The 24,840-nt window shown below is 38.8% G+C and overlaps 2 protein-coding genes across 2 annotated transcripts in view; one reads left to right on the top strand and one right to left on the bottom strand.

Annotated features, from left to right (window-relative positions):
• Positions 1–24,840, top strand: part of vps8 (VPS8 subunit of CORVET complex) — a 44,233-nt gene that overhangs the window by 6,921 nt on the left and 12,472 nt on the right. The window contains exons 7-28 of the mRNA XM_042502641.1: positions 9,614–9,738; positions 11,355–11,441; positions 11,709–11,776; positions 12,479–12,632; positions 12,740–12,799; positions 13,391–13,498; positions 14,268–14,348; positions 15,549–15,719; positions 17,313–17,387; positions 18,338–18,373; positions 18,492–18,582; positions 18,671–18,717; positions 18,831–18,920; positions 20,452–20,498; positions 21,288–21,510; positions 21,767–21,856; positions 22,258–22,309; positions 22,462–22,504; positions 23,234–23,255; positions 23,352–23,471; positions 24,095–24,166; positions 24,606–24,725. Coding sequence (XP_042358575.1) covers positions 9,614–9,738; positions 11,355–11,441; positions 11,709–11,776; positions 12,479–12,632; positions 12,740–12,799; positions 13,391–13,498; positions 14,268–14,348; positions 15,549–15,719; positions 17,313–17,387; positions 18,338–18,373; positions 18,492–18,582; positions 18,671–18,717; positions 18,831–18,920; positions 20,452–20,498; positions 21,288–21,510; positions 21,767–21,856; positions 22,258–22,309; positions 22,462–22,504; positions 23,234–23,255; positions 23,352–23,471; positions 24,095–24,166; positions 24,606–24,725 — 1,982 coding nt within the window. The remainder of the gene's footprint in view (positions 1–9,613; positions 9,739–11,354; positions 11,442–11,708; positions 11,777–12,478; positions 12,633–12,739; positions 12,800–13,390; positions 13,499–14,267; positions 14,349–15,548; positions 15,720–17,312; positions 17,388–18,337; positions 18,374–18,491; positions 18,583–18,670; positions 18,718–18,830; positions 18,921–20,451; positions 20,499–21,287; positions 21,511–21,766; positions 21,857–22,257; positions 22,310–22,461; positions 22,505–23,233; positions 23,256–23,351; positions 23,472–24,094; positions 24,167–24,605; positions 24,726–24,840) is intronic.
• On the bottom strand, positions 2,756–5,843 carry LOC121954284 (bryoporin-like). Its single transcript, XM_042501670.1, has 3 exons — positions 5,672–5,843; positions 4,552–4,651; positions 2,756–4,393 (listed from the first exon to the last, which is right to left on the bottom strand). The coding sequence occupies exons 2-3, from the start codon at positions 4,617–4,619 to the stop codon at positions 3,967–3,969; spliced, it is 495 nt and encodes a 164-aa protein (XP_042357604.1). The 5' UTR covers positions 4,620–4,651; positions 5,672–5,843; the 3' UTR covers positions 2,756–3,966.

Below are 24,840 nucleotides of genomic sequence, written 5' to 3'. Positions count from 1 at the left end.
AAAGGTTTTCAAGGAAATAACACCAAAGTCACACAATAACACAAATAAACCAACTGATCGAGGCAAAAGAGCAGCAGCTTCTGTGTTAAGTGAGGTAAAATAACTTTTTTTTGTCAATAAAGTCATTTGAGGGTGAAATATTAATTCAAAACGAGTTTACATGGGCTGCTATCAATTCCTTTAAAATACATTTTAGGGGATGTTCTGGTGCCACATATACAACATTCTGTGACCTCAATGTGTTTCATCATTCCAGCTTGGCACTTCTGCTGCAACTTACAAATCATATATAAATGCATGACATCCCCCAAATAATGAACAATTTCCACGAAAGGGTTCAGTAGATGTTATGTTCCTTTAAAAACATGATCCAACAGGTCAGATCCAATTTTTGTTTCACTTTTCTCTCTTGGAATAAATACATATTCTTCTATTTGTTGAAACCTGCCATGAAATGGTAACTATAACAAAGTTCATTTGCCTGACCAAAGATGAAAATCTTTCTCAAGTCATCATACACACACATTCACTAAGTCATACTGACTGTAGCTTTTGTGAACGCTCTGCTTCCCTCTACTGTCTGTCCATCTCACACACATCTGCAAACAGGCTCGCTGTCTCATTAGTGGATGTTAGGAAATTCATTAAAGTCCCCTCAGTGTTTTCACACCCATAGTTTGTTTGGTTTGGTTTGAGTCAGGGAACAGTTGGTTACAATGCTGCCTCAAGTTTGTTTTGTGTTTACATCGCAGCATTTACCAGCAGACAAATTTTGTGATGTGCAAGAAAACTGTTTCTTATTGGTCAGAATTTCCATGAAGGAAAGCTGCCAACAGTAAAGGAAGGAAGGAAGAACTAAGGAAGAGCAGGCGCTCATTAATCCTGTTAAACTGAGACATGCTTGTCATGTTAAGGAATTTTAGGGGTGTATTTTCTATTTTTTTTTCCTTATAATTTTGGGGTGTTTTAAAAAGAATTTTAATTCTCTTAATAATTTTGAATTTGGGGTGTTTTTTATTTTTTTATTTTTTAAATTATTTCGAGTCTTTTATATGTGTGTTTGTGTGTTTTTTTTATTATCTTAAGATTTTGGTGTATTTTGTTTGTTTTGTTTTGTTTTTTTAATTTTTCTGTATTTGGTACTTTTAGTTTTAATTTATTAAGTATAGTTGTAACTTGTAACAGAGTATTTTCACAGGGTGGTATTAGTGCTTTTACATAAATGACCCCTGAAACAAACTTAGATTGACTCTTCAACAAGGCCTCGGTGCGGTTATTTTGGTCTGCACCTGAGTGCTATCGCTGTGTTCATACCTGCCCAAATGAAATGCACTCAGGGGGTTAACGTTCCAGGGTTCACCCTAACCAAACTAAACTAGACAGGTGTGGAAAAGCCCTGAGAGAGTCCTGTTACATCAATCTGAGAACGAGTAAAAGAAGTGTGTGTCCTCCTGGCCCCCGGGAATGCTGCTCAGCCTCTCTTCCAATTATTTTCAGTGGCCACTCACAGTTTAGCAGCAAAAAATTCTCTTGCGGCCCAAAGGGCGTTTTCCCCACAGACACCGTTCTAAAAGAGACGTTTGTAAAACTGTTGACAGGACACCTCCAGCTGAAAACAAGATCAGTTATGACTCTTTGTATTCTGATTTTGATTCATGGATGTTTTATATTTGTAAAACTTTCCTCAAGCAGAGAAAAGTGATTTAAAAATTTGTGCTGTCATCACAATGTAAAGTCTATGAGCCAAACAAGAACTTGCAGGCAGGGCCCGCGGGAGAATTACTACTGTGCATATTCACTGGGCCGCATGCCTAGTTGGGCTGGGACACACTCTTTGAACCCCTGGGAGCTTTGGAGTATGACACATGCATAATGTATCTGGAGCTGCAGTGTTGGAGGGTTACAGCAGATAGCACTCAAAATAAAAGGATAGTGTCCACATAGAAGTTTTGGGTATGCTTGAATTGAGGGTTGCTGATATACGTTGGATGTTTGCATGTATAGAAAGCATTTGTTAATGGTCTTCTTTTACATATTAATTTATTCTAATATAGTGTGCCAGCTATGGAGCCTTTGGCAGCTGCTGTCCAGATTTCTCTGCGTGACTGTTGTACCTCAGTGCTGTGATGTAATATGAGACCATGGCTTCTCTTCTTTTTAAACCTCCTTGCACCTACAGCAGAAATAAATCTGGAAGCTTGAAACTTTTTTGGTGCAACTCCCTTGAACTGAAAAGTACCATTTTAGGGCCTGGTATGTAGTCATTATTATGCATCTGTGGTTTGCGGGTGCGCCAGTGTCCTGCCTCATTCATATTCAGAGTCATAGAGAGGGCATACAAATCATGTATGAACTTTTTAAATGTAAAACTTTTTAAATGTTGAGGACAGTCTAAATCTTGCTTGGACCTTTTTGCTACAACACGAATTATGTGCTGTCAGTTTTATAAGATGGAGGAAAAGTCATCAAACCTCTGACTGTAGAAAAAATTAGTACTGGATGATAAAATGACTGAGTTTCTGAAAATACCTGCACCACAGTGTTTATAACAAAACTGTCAGGGAGGAGTCATAGGCACCGATTATCAGAAACCTGGATAATGTTAGAATCTTAGACAATATGGCCCCAAAATGTCCAGAAACAGCTGCGTATCAACTAGATATCTATATATGCGCGAGAACTAACCAAATTTGTGATTATCATTTTCTTACAAAAAGGAAATGACTTGATAGACACATGAAAGTCTTGTGTTTTATTTTGAATAAGGCATCAACTTTTTAAAAATAACACCTTAAAATAACCAATATTTAGTATACAATCATATGCACTCCTAATTTAAATATATTGATTAATGAGTGCCACTTTAGGTTGTGACCAACTTTATCAGCTAATTGAAATATTGCATTTAAATGACTGTGATCATCTCATCTGTCTTAGAAGCCATCCACATCAAGCACTTTAACTGTAGCCATAACTACAACGATAACTGTGAGCATCCACACTGATGAACAACAGCGTGCTGTAAATAGCAGGGCCGATCACGCACTACACACTCCATGAAAATGGATGTTGACGAGCTGCTACTACTGTACGCTGCGAGGAGGCTGAGGAGAAACAAACAGAAAGCTAGAAGGATAACAGGAACTGGGAGAATCAAAACAGGAGCTGTCGTCTTTTGCAGACAAGTGTCATTCATCCTTTGGTCTGAGTCAACATCAGTTTGCTGACGTTGTGGCGATGGTAAAAGAGCACATCATTAAAGACAAAACCAACATCAGAGACCCCATCAGTGCCAGAGAGCGTTTGGCTGCATGGCTCAAGAAAAAAAATACTGTTTTGTGAAATCTGAGGCCCAATAATATTTCATATAGCAGGTAATAGCCGTGATTGAGTGATTATACCATTAAAGGTTATTCCTAAATCCTAAATGAGCGAGATAAGCTGCAGTTAAGAAGCCAATATTGTGAGCACTCCTTCAACTTTATTTTGTAAAAAAAAAAAAAAAAAAAAAGTCCCTAAAATTTACTGATGACACCCAAACTGAAGACTTCAGATTCAGAGGATTTGGATCTAAACTCAAAATTTGTTTTCGAGCCGATAAATCATCATATTAAGGTGATGTTTTTTATTTGACATAAGGGACTTTTTTTCTTTTACCTTCTTCTCCTAATAGCAGTCAACAGCACCATCTACTGGCCAGAATCTTCTGCAGTCAGGGAGAGCAATCAATTATTGATGACTATATTCATAGAAATAAAAACAAAAAGAAAACTGATTGGCTTATAGTTTTTCATGAAATTGCCTCTAGGCGTGATCCAAGCAATAGCATTTGCCACTTTCGTTGTCGTTATAGCTGTTGTGTGGACTCCACCATCCACTTGATTTGGAACCATTTTTAAAACGATCTCTTTATAGTTCTAGTTATCGTTCTTGGTGTGGATGGCCTCCACCAACAACAGTAGGATCTCAATACATGCTGTTGTCACTGACATCCACCCTCAGGACAGCTTCACCTGAGTCTGACATGGAGGCACTGACAATAACATAATCACCCTCATATGAAATGCAGGAGCCATCAGCCTTCATTCTCACAAAGTTATCTTGACTGCCATTATACATGATGTCATACAGGTTGTAGTCGCAGTCGTTCCCTCTGTCAAAGATCCCCACAGCAAACCAGTTGGAGTAGAGGTTTCGGTCATAGGGCACCGAGTACATGATGGCCATAATGTGGCTAAAGTCATTCATCTCATTATTGATAAGGTCATAGGTGAAGACGCCGACGGTGCCGGTCGCACTGCCGGTGGTCTTATTGAACAGAGCGGTGGCAGTGGAGCAGGGGCCCACCATGGGTGGCAGAGGGATCTCACAGCAGCCGCTCTCGGTGAACACCCTGAACACAGAGACACATATCGGACAGGGTACTACAAAATTCTTCTTTTTCAAATCATGCCGTAGATTTTACATTAGGATTTCCCATTATTGGATGTAAGAGTTTTGAATGTACTCTCTATACCTTCAGAAAAAGACAAGTACAAAAGCATGCATTACCTTGGGTTGGCGAGAGTGTAGTAGCTGGAGTTGTTGCTAATCTCAACAGAGCAGACGCGATGAGGCATTGTGATGAGGTGTGGAAGAGACTGGCTGTGAGCTAGAGACAAGAAAGAATAATTTCACTTAAACCTTTAGGGACTGTTTGGTGCATTTTAACGTGCTTTTCATTCTTTATTTGATCATTTTGGCTGTGTTCATGCATATGGCATACATTTTTGGCAAGATTGTGTATTTTTGTTTAATCTTGGAATTTCCAGCTCAGCTCCTACAATAAGTCTAAAATACGTTACAGTATTACATTTATACTGTTAAGAGCAAAAAATGCTCTACTGAAACCCATTCAAACTGACATTTTTGATCCAACAGCCATCAAAGCCCAAAAACATGCATTGTATTATTTCTGGGTGTCATTCTGAACTTTTGCCTTCTTTACTGCCTTTTGCCTATTTTGTACATGATGATCTCAATTTTTAACCATATTTGGCATATGGAGAAAATACATGCAATTTCCACTAAGTGCACTGTCACAGTCATTGTTGCTGCAAATCACTGACATATCCCAGACTGTCATTGTGTAAAAAGTTCTTTGTATGTAGAATATTAAAGATAAACCTTATTATTCTGTTTTTTTTTTCATCTATAAACATAGTAGCATCATTACAAAAACTTGGCATTTTAAGGGTTAAAATTCTGAAAATTAATGAATATTTGACAATTATGATTAGGACTGATGCTGGTTTAAAAAAAATAACTCAATGAAAGAAGAAAATTGTATTAATGTATAATATTTTGTAAAGATTGATTTTGAAAAGTGCATTTTGTGTGCAGAGCGATGTGAGTGTGTGTAATAGAAAAGCGGGCCTTAAGGGCCAAATATTGTAGAACTTTCCATTTATTTTAGAAATCTCATTCTCAAATGTTATATGTTAATTGAAATATGTTAACCTGACCAAACAGACAAGTGGTGCAGAAAAATTGCATACGGCTGGGAATAAAACAAAACATCTGCAAATAAATCTCATGAAACTTTAAAGAATATTAGCAGTGTCAGCCTGAACACTGAGATAGAATCAATAATGTCCTCTGTCTAAAAGTCACACATTATTGTAGTACTTACCTTTTTATGATTTTAAGATGATGTGTTAAAAAAGCCAAAGCCAGTTGTTGGAGCAGATGGTGCAGGTTTTAGGCAGGATGTGGGGAAGTCACATTGCACACGAGCTGCACACACACTGGCTTTTATTGACTCTGGTAATCTGGAGCTTTAGGCACCAGTTGACCCTCCTTATCTCCCGTCCAGTATCAGCTCCCCCCTCTGTTCCCGGACCTCGCCAACACCTTATCACCATAAAAGGATTGGATCACAGTGATTACATCAATGTGGGCTTTCATTTGGACCTTTTTTTTTAAAATGCATATCTATAATTTGCACAGGGCGTCCTCAGGAGGGTAAACTAGGTAACACTACAAAACAGCGTATGAGGAGGAGCAATCAGCAAATTAATTCACTGACCATGAAATGAGACTACTACTAAGTCAACAGTAGTTGCCCTAAGATAACAGTGAAAAGCAAGACTCAAGATAACTGCAAAAATATAATTTTATAGTTTAGGGCTTTACACACAGTCAATTTGAAATTTCATTTTCTAAGCCTAAGGAAGTTAAAAAATTGTACACAAAGGGCAGATAAAAGTTAAAATGTATTAAGTGATAATAGTAGCAGTGAGTCATAGTGGTAGCATGCAAAAACAATACCAATTCTTTAGGTAGGAACACCAGTAGCCATGGAGTCATCACTATTTACTTTGGCAGGGCACAGGTACTGAGGACCAATGTGTGTAATCAGGAAAACACACTGCAGGGGTGATAATAATTTTTAAAACAGTGTTTTAATGTTAAAGTACACTCTTAAAGCATTTTCTCTCTCTCTCTCTTTCAGTGTAAAGTCGTGCAGACACACACACACACACACACACACACACACACACACATGCATGCATGCATGCATGCACTACATGTACACTAGTCAGTTTCAGAATGCATACAGTATAAGAAAGACTGTGTTTGTAGTGTTATTTTTTTGATCCATTATGGTTAAGTAACTGTCCATGACAGTAGTAATCTGTACTGGTCTTTGATCAGGGCTCACTGAATGACTAAATATTGATACTAAAGGCCAACTCATAGTTTACGTATTGGTGTGTCCATAACGGGTTCGCTTTAGCCCACGTTACATGAATGTCGTCAGCATTCAGCCCATTTTTTGTTACCGTGAGGACTGTAGGGTAACACTCCATTCCAAAACATTGTGGTCAAGCCAGCTGCAGCTGCATCACCACGATGAAGTAAGTTTTAAGTTGGGTATTTGACAAACAATCACTCTAGATACAGCAGCATCTTCTTTGTTTCAGTTTTACTTGATCTGAGATGGTAAGCTTACCTCCCAGCTCTCCCATTTACTGCTTGAGGCTGACGCTGACCCTCAGTTACACTATGAATAAAACTGCGTGCAAATCCATGTGACTGCAGCTATCCATGGATGTTCAATGCTGAAAGTATGTCCAAGCCGTTACAGTGCAAATAACACCATGCATTAGTTAGCCAATCATGATCAACGACATAATATTTAAACCCTTGACCAATCTTCATAGCAACAATCTGCTGCGTAATAAATTAAAACTTGTTCCTTAAGTAAAAATACAGCCAAAATACTGCTGTGACCTGCAGGTTTGATAGAATCTATAGGCCACTCTCCACTGATAAACCACAGCCTCTTTGGCACACAGTCACAATGATTAAATATCAAGCCACTGCCAAATACATTAAAACTGAGTCACAGGTTTGCCTTAATATGAGAGGAAAACATATCAACGAATAATGCAGACAGTCACCTAGGACTCATAGTGTCCTGAGCAGAGAGTGATGCCATGTATGTTTGTGCATGTGTGTATCCAACTAGTAAGCTCATTAATGCCGCTTTGCATTGCGCTCATACTGTGGTTACTGTTGACCATAATTTAATAGTTATAGTAAGTTTCTCTGTTGTGATAATAAAACATAAAAAAGTCCACCCATCCACCCACCCATCATGAAAACTTTCAAACAATATCTGTGGTTATGAATGGTTCTTTTATTATTTTCAACACTTCATGCCAAAAACATCAAGCACTGGCAAAGTACAGCTCACTGCAGCAGTCACAGAACTCTTTTTACTGATTGACTGCAGGTTTTCTTTGGCTGCAATTTGCTACTAAAACTTAAACTAGCCCATCTTTTACTTTAAGCACAGAATCAAACAGCTGCAGGCTGCATCTCAGCACTTCTTGATGTGCTTTCGGCATTACTGCAGCTCAATATAATACATGGCAAGAGAATCTACAAACAATCTACAAACAATTTACTGCCCACATGAACCAACATGACATTTTTGACAAGTTCTAATCTGAGAAAAACAGCACTGAAACAGCTCTACTTATGGTGACAAATGATCTACTACTTGCTGCTGATGCTGGTGAAGGGTCTGCTCTGGTCCTACTTAACTGCTTTTGATATAGTTGATTGCAGTCCCTCTATCAATCTAAAAGACAATGTTGGAGTTACAGACAGTGCTCTCAAATAGCTCATCTCCTATCTCTCAAACAGACAGTTTATGCTCACTCTTGGTAACTTATCATCATCTACTGACATTATGCACTACGGCGTACCTCAAGGCTCTGTCCTAGGTCCTCTTCTATTCTTGATGTACATGATTCCTCTGAGCAGTTCAATATAAAAAAATTTCTTTCCATTGTTATGCTGATGACACTCACTTCTGTGCATCTATAAAACCAGGATCCCCCAACAGACTTACTGCTTTAGAGATAAAGTTCTAGATGTCACATAAAATCTTCCAACACAATGAAGAAAAATCTGAAATAATATTATTTGAGCCACTAGACACTTTAGTACTCTATGATACAGTTCCTAACTAAGCACATTCTCAAATGCTATGTATTTAGAAGTCACCTTTGATTCCAATTTAGCTTCAAACAATTATGTCAAAAATGTAGTCCCACCCTGTTTTATCATCTTTGAATGGTTTCAAAAGTGAGATCATTTCCATCATTCTCTAACTAGTAGAAAATTATTCATGCTTGTATTTTCTGGAGAATTGAGTACTGTAATTCACCCTTTACTTGCTTAAACTATAAAACACTCTCATGCTTTCTGAATGCACAAAATGCAGCAGTAAAACTGTTACCTGGATTGAACAAAAGAGATCACATTACTCTGATTTTTGAGATCCTGCATTGACTTCCTGTTAACTTATGCATAAATTAACATTTTTTTATTCGCATATTTTGTGAGGCACTTTAACACTGTTTTAAAAGGTGCGATTTGAAAAAAGTTTACAGTAACTGCAGTAACGGGAATGTGAAGAAGTCTGGTACAACCAACAAAACCCTGCCCTGACCTGCTTTCGCTGAAAGCAGAAGTTAGCTAAAAGAAAGCATGAGTAATTTTCAACAAGCATTTTAAACATAAAATATTTATGGCATGTAGGATTGTTAAAAATTCTGGGGATATTGTCAAAAGATGCAAAGAGCTGATGGTGTCCACAGATACAAAGTTGATACTGTGATGATGTTTGGGTTTGATGGGGGTTGAGGTGGGGCTGAGGTCTCAGCAGGGCTGACCCATGTCTCTTTATATTGCTGACATAACGATGCCTGGGCAGGAAAAGGTATGAACATCCCCGTCAGACAGTTCACTATGGATTAATATTCATTTGCATTCAGCCTGACTGACTCTGAGACGTCACCGCTATTGTTTATTTTTGATTTGTCCAATCTGCTTTGGTGCATGCTTTGTTTTTTTTGATTTGCTTGTTTGAAAGTGGCAGTTTTTATTGCATTTCCAGCTCTTCATTTGGTACCAGTGTCTTGTGTTTTGGTATCTGGTAGTGTGTGAAAACCCTGAATTGTGTTCTTTTTTTTTTAAATTCATTTTACCATCCACACATTTTCTAAGTCTGTACCCTTCTTCAGCAGCTAAATGTCCTCTTCATCTCCCTCTCCAGATAACAATCAGGCTCTGCGCCTCTGTCTGGGTACCAAGGCAACTGGAGCAGAGTTTGGAGCTGTCTCTGCCCTCAGCATCAACCACGACTGCTCACGACTTCTCTGCGGGTTCGCCAAAGGACAGGTATATACTGAGGCACACATTTATGTAATGACAGGTTTATTGACAGGGTGTTGTTTAGAGCTTACAATGTTCTAAAGGTTGGACACAGGACACTGAAAGTGCATCAGGCTAGTGTTGGACACAGTGTGGTTGTTTGTTCTTTGGCAGCTGGTCCTGATAAAGCTGAGAGGTGCTCTGAGAGAGTTGATAATTGTGACTGAAAATCTCAGGTCGTTACCCAAATTCCACAGTATGTTTGCATGCACAGTCAAAGGAGCTATGGTTACAGCTAGGCCATACAAGCACCAGGGGAGAATAGATTTAATGATGGAAGTATGTCCCCAAGCAATGCCCAGTATGGGCACTATGGAGCATGATAATTTGCGCTCACATATCAAGACCTGGAGCTGAATCGAACGCCCAAAATACATACCATATTTCATTGGTTTTTAGCTGAAAAAAAATATTTTGGGGGTTTAGTTACTCTATGATACAGTACCTACAACAGCTCTTTCTTTAGCAAAAGATTAGCAATGAAAAGGTCTATACAACTGTGTAGTAGAACTGTAATACAACTGCAGTGGCTACACATGCTGGCATACAATGTCTACTATTGAATGTCTATTAAAGTATATTAAAATGTGTTGATCAGGAAGGCTTGAGCCACATTCCTTTGGACATTTGGTAGAATGCTTGGTCATGAAAATAATTGACAACTGTAAAATCACAAATATTTTGACCCCTGTTTTCTGTAACAGACTCTGTGTCTTAGCTTTATTTCTTGTGTTTTTGTCAGGTGCCGGTTTTTGTCCAAGTGTGTTGCTGCTCATGTTGTGTGTATGTGTATGATATTGGTATCATCTTTGGCCCTGGTCAGACTTTGCAGCTGTAATTTGTAGAGGCACACAGTCTTACAGAATTGCATGAGCCCTTTCAAGTATGCTGAGTTTGCCTTGGATTAAACACAAAAATGCTCTCCTCACAGTTTTTGCAACAGTGGCATAATTGTGTGCATGTTAAGCCAAATATCATGAACTAAATATATCAATAAAGTTTCACTTTCAAGCAAGTAATAGTATATTAAAATTATCTGTGTCTTTAAAATTATTTTTCTGTTTATTTAAGGACTACTCATTTAAGCGCTGTGTGTGGTTTAAAATTTAACAGCAGGATTGTAAGTCATTTATCAATTTGCTTGGCTTTGGTGTAATACAGTTTCTGTCCACTGGGTGTCAGTAACCTACAATGGAACTGCATTGATACATGAAACGTAATTGCAGCCAGATGTGTTGCATGCTTAGAGGGAGCTTACAGTTTTTGACCTTATCAATGGTGTTTGCAGGTAGTGTGACAGGACCTTAAAATGTGATCAGGCTACTGAACTGTGGGACTGATGGATTTTCTACCTGGATGCAAGAAATTGTTAATAGTTGTAGAGTGATAAGTTTGCCAACTTCATAAACAAAAGTGTGTTTACTTTTTGTACTATAAATCCTGAATAATCTTTCTTGCTTTGTGTGTGTCTCTGTGTGTGTGTGTGTGTGTGTGTGTGTGTGTGTGTGGGTGTGGGTGTGGTTGTGGGTGTGGGTGGGTGTGTGTCTTTCTGTCTCTCTCTCTCTCTTTGTCCTCATGATTAGATTACAATGTGGGATCTAGCCAGTGGGAAGCTCCTGAGAACCATTACTGATGCCCACCCTCCAGGGACAGCTATACTGCATGTGAAGGTAGACACACTCACACATGCACGCACATGCGCGCACACACACACACACACACACGCACACATGCACACACACCTAGCCACCCCTTTTTTAGGAAAGCCTGGCTGTGTGTGGCTACAATCAACACTGTTTTTTCACCAAACACAACCATTAAAAAAAATAAACATCTTTAAAACACTGGTCTAAGACTGGTCTTACCCGAGACTGACCCCCGATCAGTTTGATCTGATTTCTAACCCTTGTTTAATGTCCCTGTTTTTGTGTCTCTAGTTCACAGATGACCCGACTCTTGCAGTGTGTAATGACAGCGGAGGATCTGTTTTTGAGCTGGCATTCAGGTGAATGACTGTAAAATAAATCTTTTAGTTTTAACGTGTCGCGCTGGTGACACCTGTGACTGGAGGGGGCTGTGATCCTGTTTCAAGATGGTGTCTAGTTTTCTTCTTGTAATTTTTTGATTAGTATCTCATTTCACTTCTGTCTGTTGCTGTATGGACTTTAACGTAAAGAACATTGGGTTTACCTTTGATAAAGTGTGCTTTAAAAAAATACAAAAATAGCCAAGATTAGTGCATTACTAGGCACAATGATTGTACTATGTTTTATTCAGAACATTTTTATAGTCCCACTTGTTTCTTCCCTTCACTTTGTTTCAGTTTTATGATTAAGTCCCTAACTCAGCAACAGTCCATTGTGACAACAGTCACATAATGATATCCCTATAATAAACAAAACAGTGTAAAGAAAAACGGCCAAATGCTACAAACAACTCGTTTGTTTAGTTCTAAGCACGTAGTTTTTCTGAAATCATGAGACAGTGATTTGCAGCCTAATTATTTATTTTTTTCACTCTACTCTGTCTTGCCTGTTACTAATAAATTCTGCATTTAGTAACAGCTGTGACAGATCCCATTGTGCAGCTTTTTCCCCTTACTTATTTTCTACCCTTGTTATTTCTGTATTCTGACTCTGTTCTTGTTTTGATTTTATTTGCTCCCCTCTTCCTCTCTGTTTCTGTCACTGGTGTCTGATATTTCCAGGAGGGTGATGGGGATGCGGTCCTGTGACTCTCGCTGTCTCTTCAGTGGTTCCAAAGGGGAGGTCTGCTGCATCGAACCATTACATGCTCCTCCAGACTTCAGAGACCATCCCATCACACACTACTCTCTGCTGGCTATGGCCTCTCTCACTAAGGTACATAAACACACACAGTTGTTTTTACTTTGCATCCTCCATCCTTTGCCTATCCACCCAACTGTGTGTAACTTTGTGATGTTTTTGTCTTGGTTTTCTCTCGCCAGATTCTGGTCATTGGACTGAAGCCTTCGCTGAAAGTCTGGATGACTTTTCCCTACAGTAAGGTCTGTGAAAGTGTCTGCTTGTTTATCTTGTTGGTAATATGTATGTCTGCCCAGATTTATTGATACAATGACATGTTTAATTTGGTGTTAACACTTGATTCTGTGCTCAGGTTATCAGTAAGTGTGAGTTCCTAAGCCCCCCTTTAAAGGACTCGTATATTAAACTGAATGGTTGATCTCATCTCTCTTATCAAAGGCTGTGGGTCACGTGCTAGCAATGGAACTGATTAGTAAAATGTGTCCAAGTTCTATTGATGTGCAGTATAAAAAGTAGGAAAGTATAGATAACTCCATAAAAATGTCTTAAACATGCCCTCCCCACCAACATGTCAAGGATAGTTCAACATGTCTGCTTTGAGAAAAGTATGTTGCTGATATTCACAAATCTCTGTGATGCTTATTAAAATGAATGTGAATAAATGCTCCTCTTGTCTTCTGTTTGTGCTGTTGTTTGTGTGTCTGGCTTAGTGGACATTTTCATTAGCACATGGATGCAGTGTTTCGGTCTTATTTTCACACAGCCATAAGCATTAATAACATTACTTTAAAGAGGTTAATTTCTGATGTGTGTGATGTCTTGTCTTTCACCAGTCTGATCCGTCCAGTGTCCCTCAGCTGGCGTGGCAGTTTGTTCCAGTTCAGAAGACGGTGAACCCGATCCTGGCGTTTTGTAAAGGAGACACAGTCCACTTCCTCCTGGTATCTGCTGTGCTACCTCTTAACTTCCAAATAGTAAAATTTGAGATGTACCGATTGATTGGCTGGTGACTGGAATCATGCGACTTCTAGTTTAATAGGGGAAAGAACTGTACACACGTTTGAATTTTTTCAAAAAGATACTGATTCATAAATGGTATTGTACAAAGTAAATAGATGAATAAATGCATAGTTTTTGATAGATAAGAAATAGTTGTCTCTCTATATTAGGCCTGCATATGCAGCATAGACCAAAATCATAGCAATCAATATAGTGCTTTTTATTAACCTACATAGTTTTGGTGTGAGCTGTAGAGATATTCTCTTCAGTGTAATGGAACTAGATGACACTCAGCTTGTGGTGCTCAAAACACCAAAAAAACCTTTAGGAAAATTAAACAGCAGTGTCTGTTTCTAGAAATCATGACATGGTTACTCAGGATAATCCACAGATCTTGGTGTAAGCAAGGTCATATAGAAAACGGTTTTCTGTTCACTGAACTACACGCCCCAAACAAATCACCATGCAGAAGGCAGACTAGTATACACAGCTGCAGTCTCTGTGCTTGTTGCATAGATTGACAAATGCACTGCGTTGTCTGTAGTTAGATTCATACAGAAAGGAGCCCACGTGCCTCCTTGTGTCACCTCTGGAAGATCGGCAGCTGCCCCGTACAATTAACATGCTAAGCTGCTTAAAAAATGTTTTCTGAGTAATGACCAGTGGGTGTCAGTTTGTTAAATATTTCTCTCTGTGCTGCTGTTTATTCAGGTGAAGAAGGAGGAGACGGGCACCATACATGTCATCAAACAAAAACAACTTCACCTCAGCTGTGACATCATAAGCCTGAGTGTAAGTATGTAAGGGGCTTTTTACATGGCAGCGGTTTCTTACGTGACACGTTTTAACTTTTTGTGGGTTGGCCTTTCGTTCACATGACAACAGCGTTTGAAGATGCAAACTTTTGAAACCAGGTTTCAGAGTGTAATCTTAAGAAAACACAGCCCCTTCTGTCACTGTGTAAACTGGCAATGCACAGAACCTGTTAGAACCGTGACGTCACGGCAGCTTTTTCGCTATACTCATGGCGTTCTTCCAGGCTGTGTCATAGATAGATAGATAAACTTCATTGTCTGTCCCAAATGGTGACAGAAATTCTCCTTTTGCAGGCTCAATACAGTTCGCACAGTTTGCATAACATCTTAAAAATGCATTTAAAAATAAATAGATAAACAAAATGAAATAAAATGAAATTAAAAGTCTCTATTTTATGTTGTTCGGAGTGGTTATTGCACAGGGAATTAAAGATTTCTTGTAGATATTCTTCCGGGCTGGTGGGACCTTGTAGCGTCTGACTGATGGCAGTAACTGGAAGGAGTGGTGGAGGGGGTGAGAGGGGGTTACAAAGTTACACCACCAACTACTGGCCTGGCAGGCATACTACAGTGTTTTCTGTTTTTTTTTTTTTATTTCAGATCCGTGTACACGAGGATCGTTCTCACAATGTTATATAACCACAGATTGTTTTAAACACGAAAATGAAAGGCTTTTTTGTTTTTTAGTAGGGCCGTTCTCATCTAAATGTGGCCTGAGACAAGTCATAGGCCACTTCTAATACTGCCCCCCCCCACCCCCCCCCATAAGTCTGCACTATCAGTGCAGTAGAGAGCTTGTGCTTCATCAGGAACATTTGATATTTTGGGCATGTGATTTAAAAGTTTGATTTTGTGCTTTTAAAGACATTGAAAGTCCTGTCACCATGTTCTCAGTCTACTATGATGCATAGTTTTATCTTAAACCGTGCTGGTTGCCTTCATTAAGCAACAAGCTGAATTTGCAAGGGAAGCTGCACTGACGGCGTTACAATAAGTGCACATTTTGTTTTTTGGTCCAACATCGAGTTGAGTTTCCTTTGTTTTCTTTTCCTTGATGCTTACCAGGAAGGGTTTTTTAGGGTTTTTTTTTACCTCAGGCATGCTCAATGTGTGAATAAAGACAGTTATCTCTGTTCACTGCATGACTTGTTCTCCCTCTGTCTCCATGTCTCTGCAGTGGATCAACAGTCGGACGCTGGTCCTGGTAGACAGCCATGAGAAGCTTCAGGTGGTGGACCGGCCCAGTCAGGAGATTTTGGAGACTCTGGACTTGGAACAGGTGCAGCTCGTCTATAACAGCCGACATTTCAAATCGCTGGCAACTGGAGGGAATGTCTCCCAGGCTCTGGTGAGGGATTATATGATGGGGAACAGGGTCAGAGTCAGACTTTGCATGTATTGGGTCAAGTTTAAGATGAGTCTTAACTTTATAACAATAGTGATAATGAATTGGATTCATTAGATGAGAAGTTATTGATCATAAATAAATGGCTCAGGTTTAAAACTCATTTGGGTAATTAGTCGCAGTTTTGAGGTTGTATTTGTTTACTGTTTATCAATTCAGACCATTGAAAAACACATGTACTTGGCATGTTGGGGATCTTTGATTCACTGTTAGAGCAGCTCAGATTATTATAGTGTGGATTCAAATGTAGCAGATTTGTGAGGTGAACATTCATTCTTTGGGCTCCATCATTGCTTCACAAAAATAGGTTTTGAGGGGCAGCCAAGAAACTCTCTTGGTAGCTTGGGCCCGCCATGTACAAGGGCTATGTCCTTGTCCAACCCAAAGTCCTTTGCTGCATCTCATCCCTTCTTTCTCCCCTTTCACGCTGAAGCTGTCCTAACAAGTATAGATATACTTGTTAGGACAGCTGGTTTTTAATTGTTAGATAACATTTTCCAAATTGGGCGTCGGTTGGCTCAGTGGTTAAAGCAGGCACCTCCTATAAATAACCTTTAAAACTTGAGAAAACTTGCTTGATTTCTTTTTAAAACATGGGAAGAAGGCAATGAGCAACTTCAGAAAAAATTCCCAATAGTTTGAAAAAAATTAATGAAAAGTACAAGAAAATTAATTGAAAATTAGCTTGTACACACGCGCACGCACACACACACACACACAGACACACAGAAAGTGAAAACAAATAAACAAAAATGTAAATGACACATATACAAGTGCTGAAAAAGTAATATTAATTCTGATGCATAATTTTAAATATATGATTTTAGATAATTATAGTTTTCTGGACAAATTTTATCAGTGGGTTTTTTTTTTTTACATTTCTAAATCAGCTAATTTCTTTCAATTTGCAGGACAATGTGCTCATTTCCTTTTTTTCTTTTTAAAATAATTCAATTTGAATTTGCTCAGGGCTCATAGGTTTAAATACTAGTGAAAGGCATCTGTAAGCAGCACAAAAAAATCTATCTAATCTAGGTTTCAAAGGGTTAAAACATTTTCGCCTAATGGTCTCTTTGAAGAAGTCATCCAACGTATATATAGACTCATACATAAGTAATCCCTCTCAATCACTCTCAGCGTGGCAGTGTATTCTATAAAACTGTAGCGAGAAGGTGCCAGACCTTTAGGCAGCCCCCCCGAAATGACAGTCAATGTGGGGTTGCTGTGTGGTTACAAACCGTAACCAACAATCTTGCATATCATACCTTTAAAACAACACTCTCATATGAAGTTCAGGTTTGTTTGCATCTATTCTTCCTCTTCATGCTGACCAACCCTTCCCTCCCACAGTTAACAATGGTACATAGAGTTCATAAACTGTTAACGAATGCATTCTGAAGTTCAGATGTGGCTAATAGGACGCTTTGTTAGTCTGAGTTAGTCAGGCTCTGGTGATAATGCTTTTAAAAAAGCATTTGAAATAGAGCTGTGTGTGTGTGTGTGTGTGTGTTATATAACAATGTTTATGTGTTTCAGGCTTTAGTAGGAGAGAAGGCCTGCTACCAATCAGTCTCCAGCTACGCAGGACAGATCATCTATTTGGGCACCAAGGTACTATGTCTGTGTGTGTGTGTGTGTGTGTGTGTGTGTGTGTGTGTGTGTGTGTGTGTGTGTGTGTGTGTGTGTGTGTGTATGTGGAGTACAGTGTGTATATGGAGGTGTTTCTCCAACTGTAATCGTTGGTAACTGCTATGAAAATTAAGTGCTTGCAGCAACTTGCAGTGGCAAAAACAGGTAGAATGCTGAACCCCCCCTGATATTAATGTTTCACTGTGACTTGCTGTATCCAGTAAAAAGACACCAATCTAATGTCTAAGCCCGAGTCAGACGAGGACCTGCTAAGATTCTGTGTGGAATTTAAAAATGTCTCTTGTTTTAGTCTTCAGTTGGGTTTTTAACAATACGTTCAGACCACAGGCCTTAGTGCTCAATTTTTTTCTAGATTGAGTTTTTTAATATAGCCGTGAGTGGCGCTGTCTGTGTTTTCACGCATTTACTCCACAGGCAGAAGAAGAAGCAAATCAGCATTATTTATGAAGTATTTTTATACAAAACAGGTGGTGCGTGAATAAGACAAAGGGCTTTGTCCGTCTCTACCTATGGCAATTCTCAATGCACATGTGCAATTTCAGAATGATTTGACAACCTATTGAAGAGAAAAATGGATGCAGACTGACAGATGAATGGAGTTTTCTATAGTTTATAAAAAGATGTCAATCTAGAGTGACGTAAAAGTTGCACTGAATTCTGATGCAGGTTGCGTGGCTCGTTCAGACTGAGGTCGCATTTTTAAAAAAATTAGATCTGTTTCTAATATAGAACCACATATTAAAGTGGCCCAAATCTGATTTGAAAAGATTCCATGTGATTGGTGTTGTTCACACTGACTTTTAACAACCACATGTGGGTCACATGGGGGGGGGGGGATCAGATTCATATCACTTGAGCCCGCAGTGTGAACGTAGTCTAATTTAACAGCATGTTGTTCTCTTGTCTTACAGTCTGCTCACATTATGACTCTAAGGAACTGGAGAGAGGTATGTGTGTGCATATTCTGCCTTTTTGGTAATTTCTTCTTTGTATTGAAATTATTTAGTTAAGGTTAGTGCTTGCTGTGCACCTGATCCGTGTTCCTCTCTGTGTCTGTGTGTGTAGCGGATCGACTGTCTGCTGAAGCAGGAGCATTTTGTCGAGGCTCTCTCTCTGGCCTGGTCCTTCCATGAGGGGACTGCTAAGGCTGTGGTTGGTGGGTATAAAGATATTTGAATTGAGAATTCTTCAAATAAAAATCAGTGATTACTATATGAGAGGAATGTGACGTGTGTTTATTCCAGGCCTGTTTGGAGATCCAATGAAAAGGAAGGGAGTGGTGAGTGACAAGGTAAGGACAGAGGCTGAATATTGTCTCTTGACTGTAAACATCAACATTTCTTTGCCCATATCTGAACTTGTAACACCTCCTGTGTGTGTGTGTGTGTGTGTGTGTGCACGCAGATGGTGGAGATCCTTTTCCAGTTTGCAGAGCATGCTTTGAAGAAGTGTCCAGAGCAAGGCAAAATCCAAGTGATGGAGCAACATTTCCACGTAAGTTAACACACCTTAAAAAACACACTTAACAGTGTCCAGTCTGCCTCTGTCTGTTGTTGAATCACTGAGTGGGTTTCCATTACAGATTTGGGCAAAATTTAAACAGTGTTTTTAAGATGTTGATAAAACACAACTGTGAGATGACTGCATTTCCACTGAGTGATGTTCTGCAACTTCTCCTCTGGTGAAAACATTCCAAGAAGCATGGTGATAGATATTCAAAACATCAGCAGCTTTATTTATATTGCAGCCACCATGCTAGCTGTCATTATTTCCAGTCCAAGACCACGTAGGGGTGTTATGCAAGTGATAATGGAAAGGCCAGCCTCCTATATGTGGGAGCAGCCACATAGAAGAGTTATGCAATGCAATAACAATAACAACTCTTGAAGTAACTCTTTTTTGTACATCATGTGACCTGTAAAAGCCAAAAAGTGTTTCCATTGCAATTTTGTGAAATATGACTTTTTTGAATTACATAAAATACCACCTCATGTGTGCGTAAAAACAGTTTTGCAATGAATGGAAGTTTAAATTTGCACAATTTTAGGGTAATGAACCCCCCTCCCCCTTCTGTGTCTCTCTCTCTCTTCAAATTCAATTTGGTTCTGTACGGTTCAATTAATTTCTATTTAATTCAATTCAATTCATTCATTTTATGTAAACGCTTGTCCTTGTAAGGGTTGCTGAGGGGCTGGAGACTATCCCAGTTACTGGGCGAGAGTTGGGGGTACACCCTGGACAGGTCGCCAGACTATCGCAGGGCTCAGTTCAGTTTAGTTTAGTTTAGTTTAGTTTAGTTTAGTTTAATTTAGCTCAGTTTAGTTCAATTCAATTCAATTCAAATCAATTCAATTCAGTGTTGCTTCATTGCACTGCAAAAACTGCCGATCTAACCAAGTGTAATAATCTTATATTTGGATTAAAAAATCTAGTTAGTCTTGTTTTAAGTATAAATGGATTATCTAGTGCACACAGTTTTACTGGTTTTAAGACATCTTAACAAGCAAAATTTGCTTACTGCACTGGCAGCCAAATTTGCTTCTTTTAAGTGCAGGTATGCTTAAATCTAGGGTGTTTGGCTTTAAATTTGACAGGCCATTTTTGCAGTGTGGCATGACCATTACAAAAATAGTGTTGCCAAAGCATTACATGTAACATTACACAAAACAGTCAATACATATAGAGATTGATACAGAACAAGCATTTTCATTTAATTGTATCTACATTTGTGACATGCAGAAACATTCTCCTGCCTGCTGTACTGTAGAGCTGTCTTCTCATAAAAGTATTCCAATAAGTGTTTCTTCTGGGAGGGTAAATGGTTTTTTCCAGAATAGTCATCTCTAATTTCTTTGTATTGTGTACATTTGGTAAGAGAATGAATTTCAGTTTGGTGGCCAGTATCAGTAGCCACTTGACAGTCACTCATTCTGTATTTAGTCAGGGTTTGTCTTTTTATGGGGTGTTCATATGAGTTAGATATTGGTTCAAGTAAAATTCTTCTTTGTCTCTGTATTGTGTTTAGGATGTGATTCCAGTCCTGGTAGAGCACTGTCTGCTGCTAAAGAGGCCGTAAGTACATATGCTTTCATAGTCACAGATATGCAAGCAGACTGCTAGAATTTAAAATAAAGGTCAGTGGGTCTGAACAAAGCTCAGCCACACAATGTGAATTTGGATGGATGCACCATTGTTATGACAAGTTTAAGGTCCCCTTTGTACCTGTACTTTTTTATTTTTTTTTTTTATTTTAGTGCAAACTATGACAAAAAAAGCCTGCAGTGTTGATATTTAGATCTCTACCATTTCATGTTTACACTGACCTCTTACACGAAAAACAAGAGGAGTAAACCACAGGGTTACTCATTGATTAGATGGTGTTATCCTTTTCCAGAATTAGATGGTGTTATCCTGCATTTTAAGTGTCATATAGACCCACAGGCTACACTCAGATCATATTTATGGACTTTATTGAACCTCCCTGGTGTCACAAAGAGCTCACCAGAAAAGGACTATTATAAGTGTTATTAGTAAAGACGACCACTCGACCTGCGACTGTGATTTTACTCTGACCCAAGTTTGATTGACAACTTTGACACCAACATAAACAGTGGGTCTCTGTCTCAGTCCACTTCCTAGTGAGCGTTAGTGCTTTTCATTGGTTGTGGGAGAGAGAGCACACCAGTTCAGTAGTTATGTGATTTTAGCATGAAATCAAAACATAAACTACTGTCTAATCTATTTTTGATGATGAACTGTCGAGGAAGTGATCTGTATATTTGTCAGCCCAGAAGAAGAAGCCCAGTATATGAAACCTAATGATAGCTAAGATAAACTGTGTGTTTGCGTGTGTGCACGCAGAGACCTGCTGTTCAACCAGCTCTATGCTCGGCTGGTGGAGAACATGGTTGCTAAGGGAGTCTTTTTGGAGTCCCTGGAGTCGTACATTATTGCTGATCGCCTCGGTCATCTCACCACGCCCATCATGAAGGACCTGCTGGCCCATTACCATGGCAACGGTATGATGGACAGCCTGGAGAGATGCATCGTCCATCTGGATGTGACCAGCCTGGACATACAGCAGGTGTGTGTGTGTGCGTGTTTATGTGTGTGTACAGTGAAGACTATGGAGAGCTAATAAAGCCATCTACAGCGGTCAGCAGCAAGCAGCCAAAATTAGTGACGACTCGCTAGAAAATAATGTAATTATTCACAACATTTCCACTGGTAACATTTTCACTAAAGGTCGTGTGTCTCTGTGTGTGTGCGTGCGTGCGTGCGTGCGTGCGTGCGTGCGTGCGTGCGTGCGTGCGTGCGTGCGTGCGTGCGTGTGTTTGAAGGTGGTTCAAGTTTGTTGGGAGAACCAACTCTATGATGCACTGATCTACGTTTTTAACAGCGGCATGAATGACTACATTACACCTATGGAGGTAAGTCCTTCATCAAAAGGTTTTTTTGTCCAATCAGAGTTGTTGGAGAGCTTTTGATAAATTATTTGTCTTGAAGGTCCAGTGTGTAGGATTTAGGGGGATATATTGGAAGTAATAGAATATATTATTCTATATTTATAACTACATTTTTATTAGTGTCTAGCCAGCTGAAATTAAGAATCGTAATGTTTTCGATACCTTAAAATGAGATGTTTATATATCTACAGAATGACTTATTTATCATTTTGTGTTTATTCTGTTGTAAAGAGGGATCCAGGTCTTTTTTTATGTTTACATTTTGTTAATTATTAAAAACTTTTGGTAAAAATGGTGAATCAGGACCTTGCGACTAATTAATAACATACACCAATATGTTTTTCTACTTCACATTTACATTTCAGAAACTCTTTGCAGTGATTGGCCCACCACTCAGAGCAGGGAGGAGCCTAACAGGTAAAGTCTTGAAAGCACAAATCCCAGAGTTCATAGCACCAACAATTTGAAGCAATAAGTAAGTCAAATAAGAATGTCAAATAAGTCAATAGTATTTCATGTTTGAAAAGCTCATTAAAATCTGTAACTCTGCTCTTTTTCTTCTCGGACAGATGAGGAAGTGGTGATGGGAAATAAACTGCTGGTGTACATAAGGTGAGTTCACACAGTTATTTTATTTAATGTTTGCCTGCAGCTGCCTCTACATGTTCACTGTTAAAGAGGAGTTACACATATAATGTGATAATGAGAGGAGGCAGTTAAGCTGTTCTATGGTGTAGTCAGCAAGCACCTCTGTACTCCAATTAAGACCACACATCTCCTTCCAAATGATTTAACACTTTGGTAGTTAAATAATTTAGTTGAATTGTTTCCAATAATATTAAATACAGTAACCATTCACACCTGTAAAATATTCATGAAGAATTTAGCAGCTGGAGGCTTTGGACATTATGCCGACAGTCTGTCTTCATTCCCAGCAAGAACAAAATACTCAAATTTAACAGCAGATTTGGTGCATTAGCAGAAAGTCACAAAAACTTTGCTCTCATGGCTTTCCTGGTATTATGATGATATTATGTTATGATATTATGTCAGATGAAACGTGTGTCTGCTGTTTAACAAAACTTATCCACTGTGTTTATGGGAAACGGTGGTGTGACAGCTAAAATTTGACCCAAAAAGTTTGGAGGTGAATCAGACTCATATAGCTGATATGATTGTCAGATACTTTTTGAAAATTAATTCCTTTTATCATCTAATATACTCAGTACTTATAAGAAATTTTCATGGCAGAATGTTGCTTGTTGATTTTCCAGTTATCGAAACATATATGTGTGTGTGTGTGTGTGTGTATGTGTGTGTCTTGTTGTTGTAATTGATTAGCCTAATAGCCACTGCTGGTGCCGTGAGTTTGGAGGCTTGTCATCAGGAATTACATCACTGTTTCTGTCATCTGAAGAAACGCAGTGGGCTAATGCTGTCTGTGTGTTGTTTGTGTCAGGTCTTTGACTTCCTTATCCGCCTGCATTCAGCGGATTCGTTAGAGGAGGAAGAGGTTTTCCCGTTTATTCGTACACTTCTCCACTTTGATACACGGGAGTTTCTCAACGTCCTTGCCATGGTGAGATTTCCTCATACATCAGCTCTCATCATGCTGATAAGTGTGTGGTCAGCATGTTGATAAGCTGGATGAATGTATCCATATCTTCATATAGCATGCCATTATTGTGAATCACTGCCATTTTAACACCCCCCTCACACTGAGTGGAAGGGTCACTTACAGTAACTTGACATCTGATATCGGTTTTTCAGGGTCGATACTGATTACTAGTCTTAATGAGACTGATAACTGATATTTGGAACTGATATACATTTACAATAAAAGTTAAAATCTTTCTGTCAACATGTAAAATTTGGAATATAACAAACTCCAACATAAAACTTTGTTTAAATGCTTCAAATTAAAAACTGAGACTATCAACATGATATATAGCAAGTTCCCAGCAACTTTTTTGTTTTTTTATAAAGCTTGAACTCCAAGAGAACGGGTCTACCATTACTACATGCATGATTCACTGCCAACTATTTCTGGCACCCATCTGTAATATATCATACGTCTTGAATTATTTTAATTCATTTTTTCATTTTAATTCTTGGAAAAAGTCACAGTCACCTCAGAAAGGTGATATTTGCTATTGATGGATCTTTTCTGTCATTTTAACTTTGTTTCTTCTTTTCCTGTAGACATTTGAAGATTTTAAGAATGACAAGCAGGCCCTGGAGTATCAGCAGAGGATAGTGGACATCTTACTTCAGGTAAAGTCACAAATATTATTCCATGTTCTGTTGTGTTTGTTTCACGTGAATGTTGATAGAGGAGACAAACACTGAGCATGAAGAGAGGCTTAGTAATCTTAGTCCTTTTTCGAGACAAAGAGATCCTACAGAACAATTTACTGCACAAACCTTCCTCAAAGCAAATCAGACAAAAAATGTCCACTAAATGTGACTTACAGTGACATGATGATGATTAAATTAACAAATATTTTATAAATATATCATGAGTACAAATATTACACAATATCCCAGTATTTTTCAAAGCCAACAACCCAACAGGAAAGCATTTCCTGACTTGAATGGCATACATGTCTGAACAGTAGCAGTCATTATAAAAAAAAGGTGCTATCAATATCTTTGACTACTACCACTACTGTTTCTTTGCTTTGGTCATACATCTGTCTCTCTGATTGTCTAGGTGATGGTGGACAACCCAGACTTTACTCCATCCCAGGTGGGCGGTCTCTTCACATTTCTGGCTCGGCAGTTGGCCAAACCAGACAACACACTTTTTGTGAACAGGAAGCTCTTTGATCAGGTAACCAATAAGATTCTATTCTATTCTATTCTATTCTATTCTATTCTATTCTATTCTATTCTATTCTAGATTATATTCTAGATTTATGTGACTTTTTATGTGTGTTTTGTGTGCT

Source organism: Plectropomus leopardus, chromosome 15 (assembly GCF_008729295.1).
Source record: "Plectropomus leopardus isolate mb chromosome 15, YSFRI_Pleo_2.0, whole genome shotgun sequence".
In the NCBI taxonomy this organism is placed as follows: Eukaryota; Metazoa; Chordata; class Actinopteri; order Perciformes; family Serranidae; genus Plectropomus; species Plectropomus leopardus.
This window is presented reverse-complemented; position numbering and strand designations above follow the sequence as displayed.

Excerpts from the sequence above, each read along its gene's own strand:
- LOC121954284 (XM_042501670.1), bottom strand. The coding sequence starts at position 4,619 with ATGCCTCATCGCGTCTGCTCTGTTGAGATTAGCAACAACTCCAGCTAC. Across the intron at positions 4,394-4,551 it reads TACACTCTCGCCAACCCAAG|GGTGTTCACCGAGAGCGGCT; the intron begins GTAATGCATGCT and ends CTCTGTGTTCAG.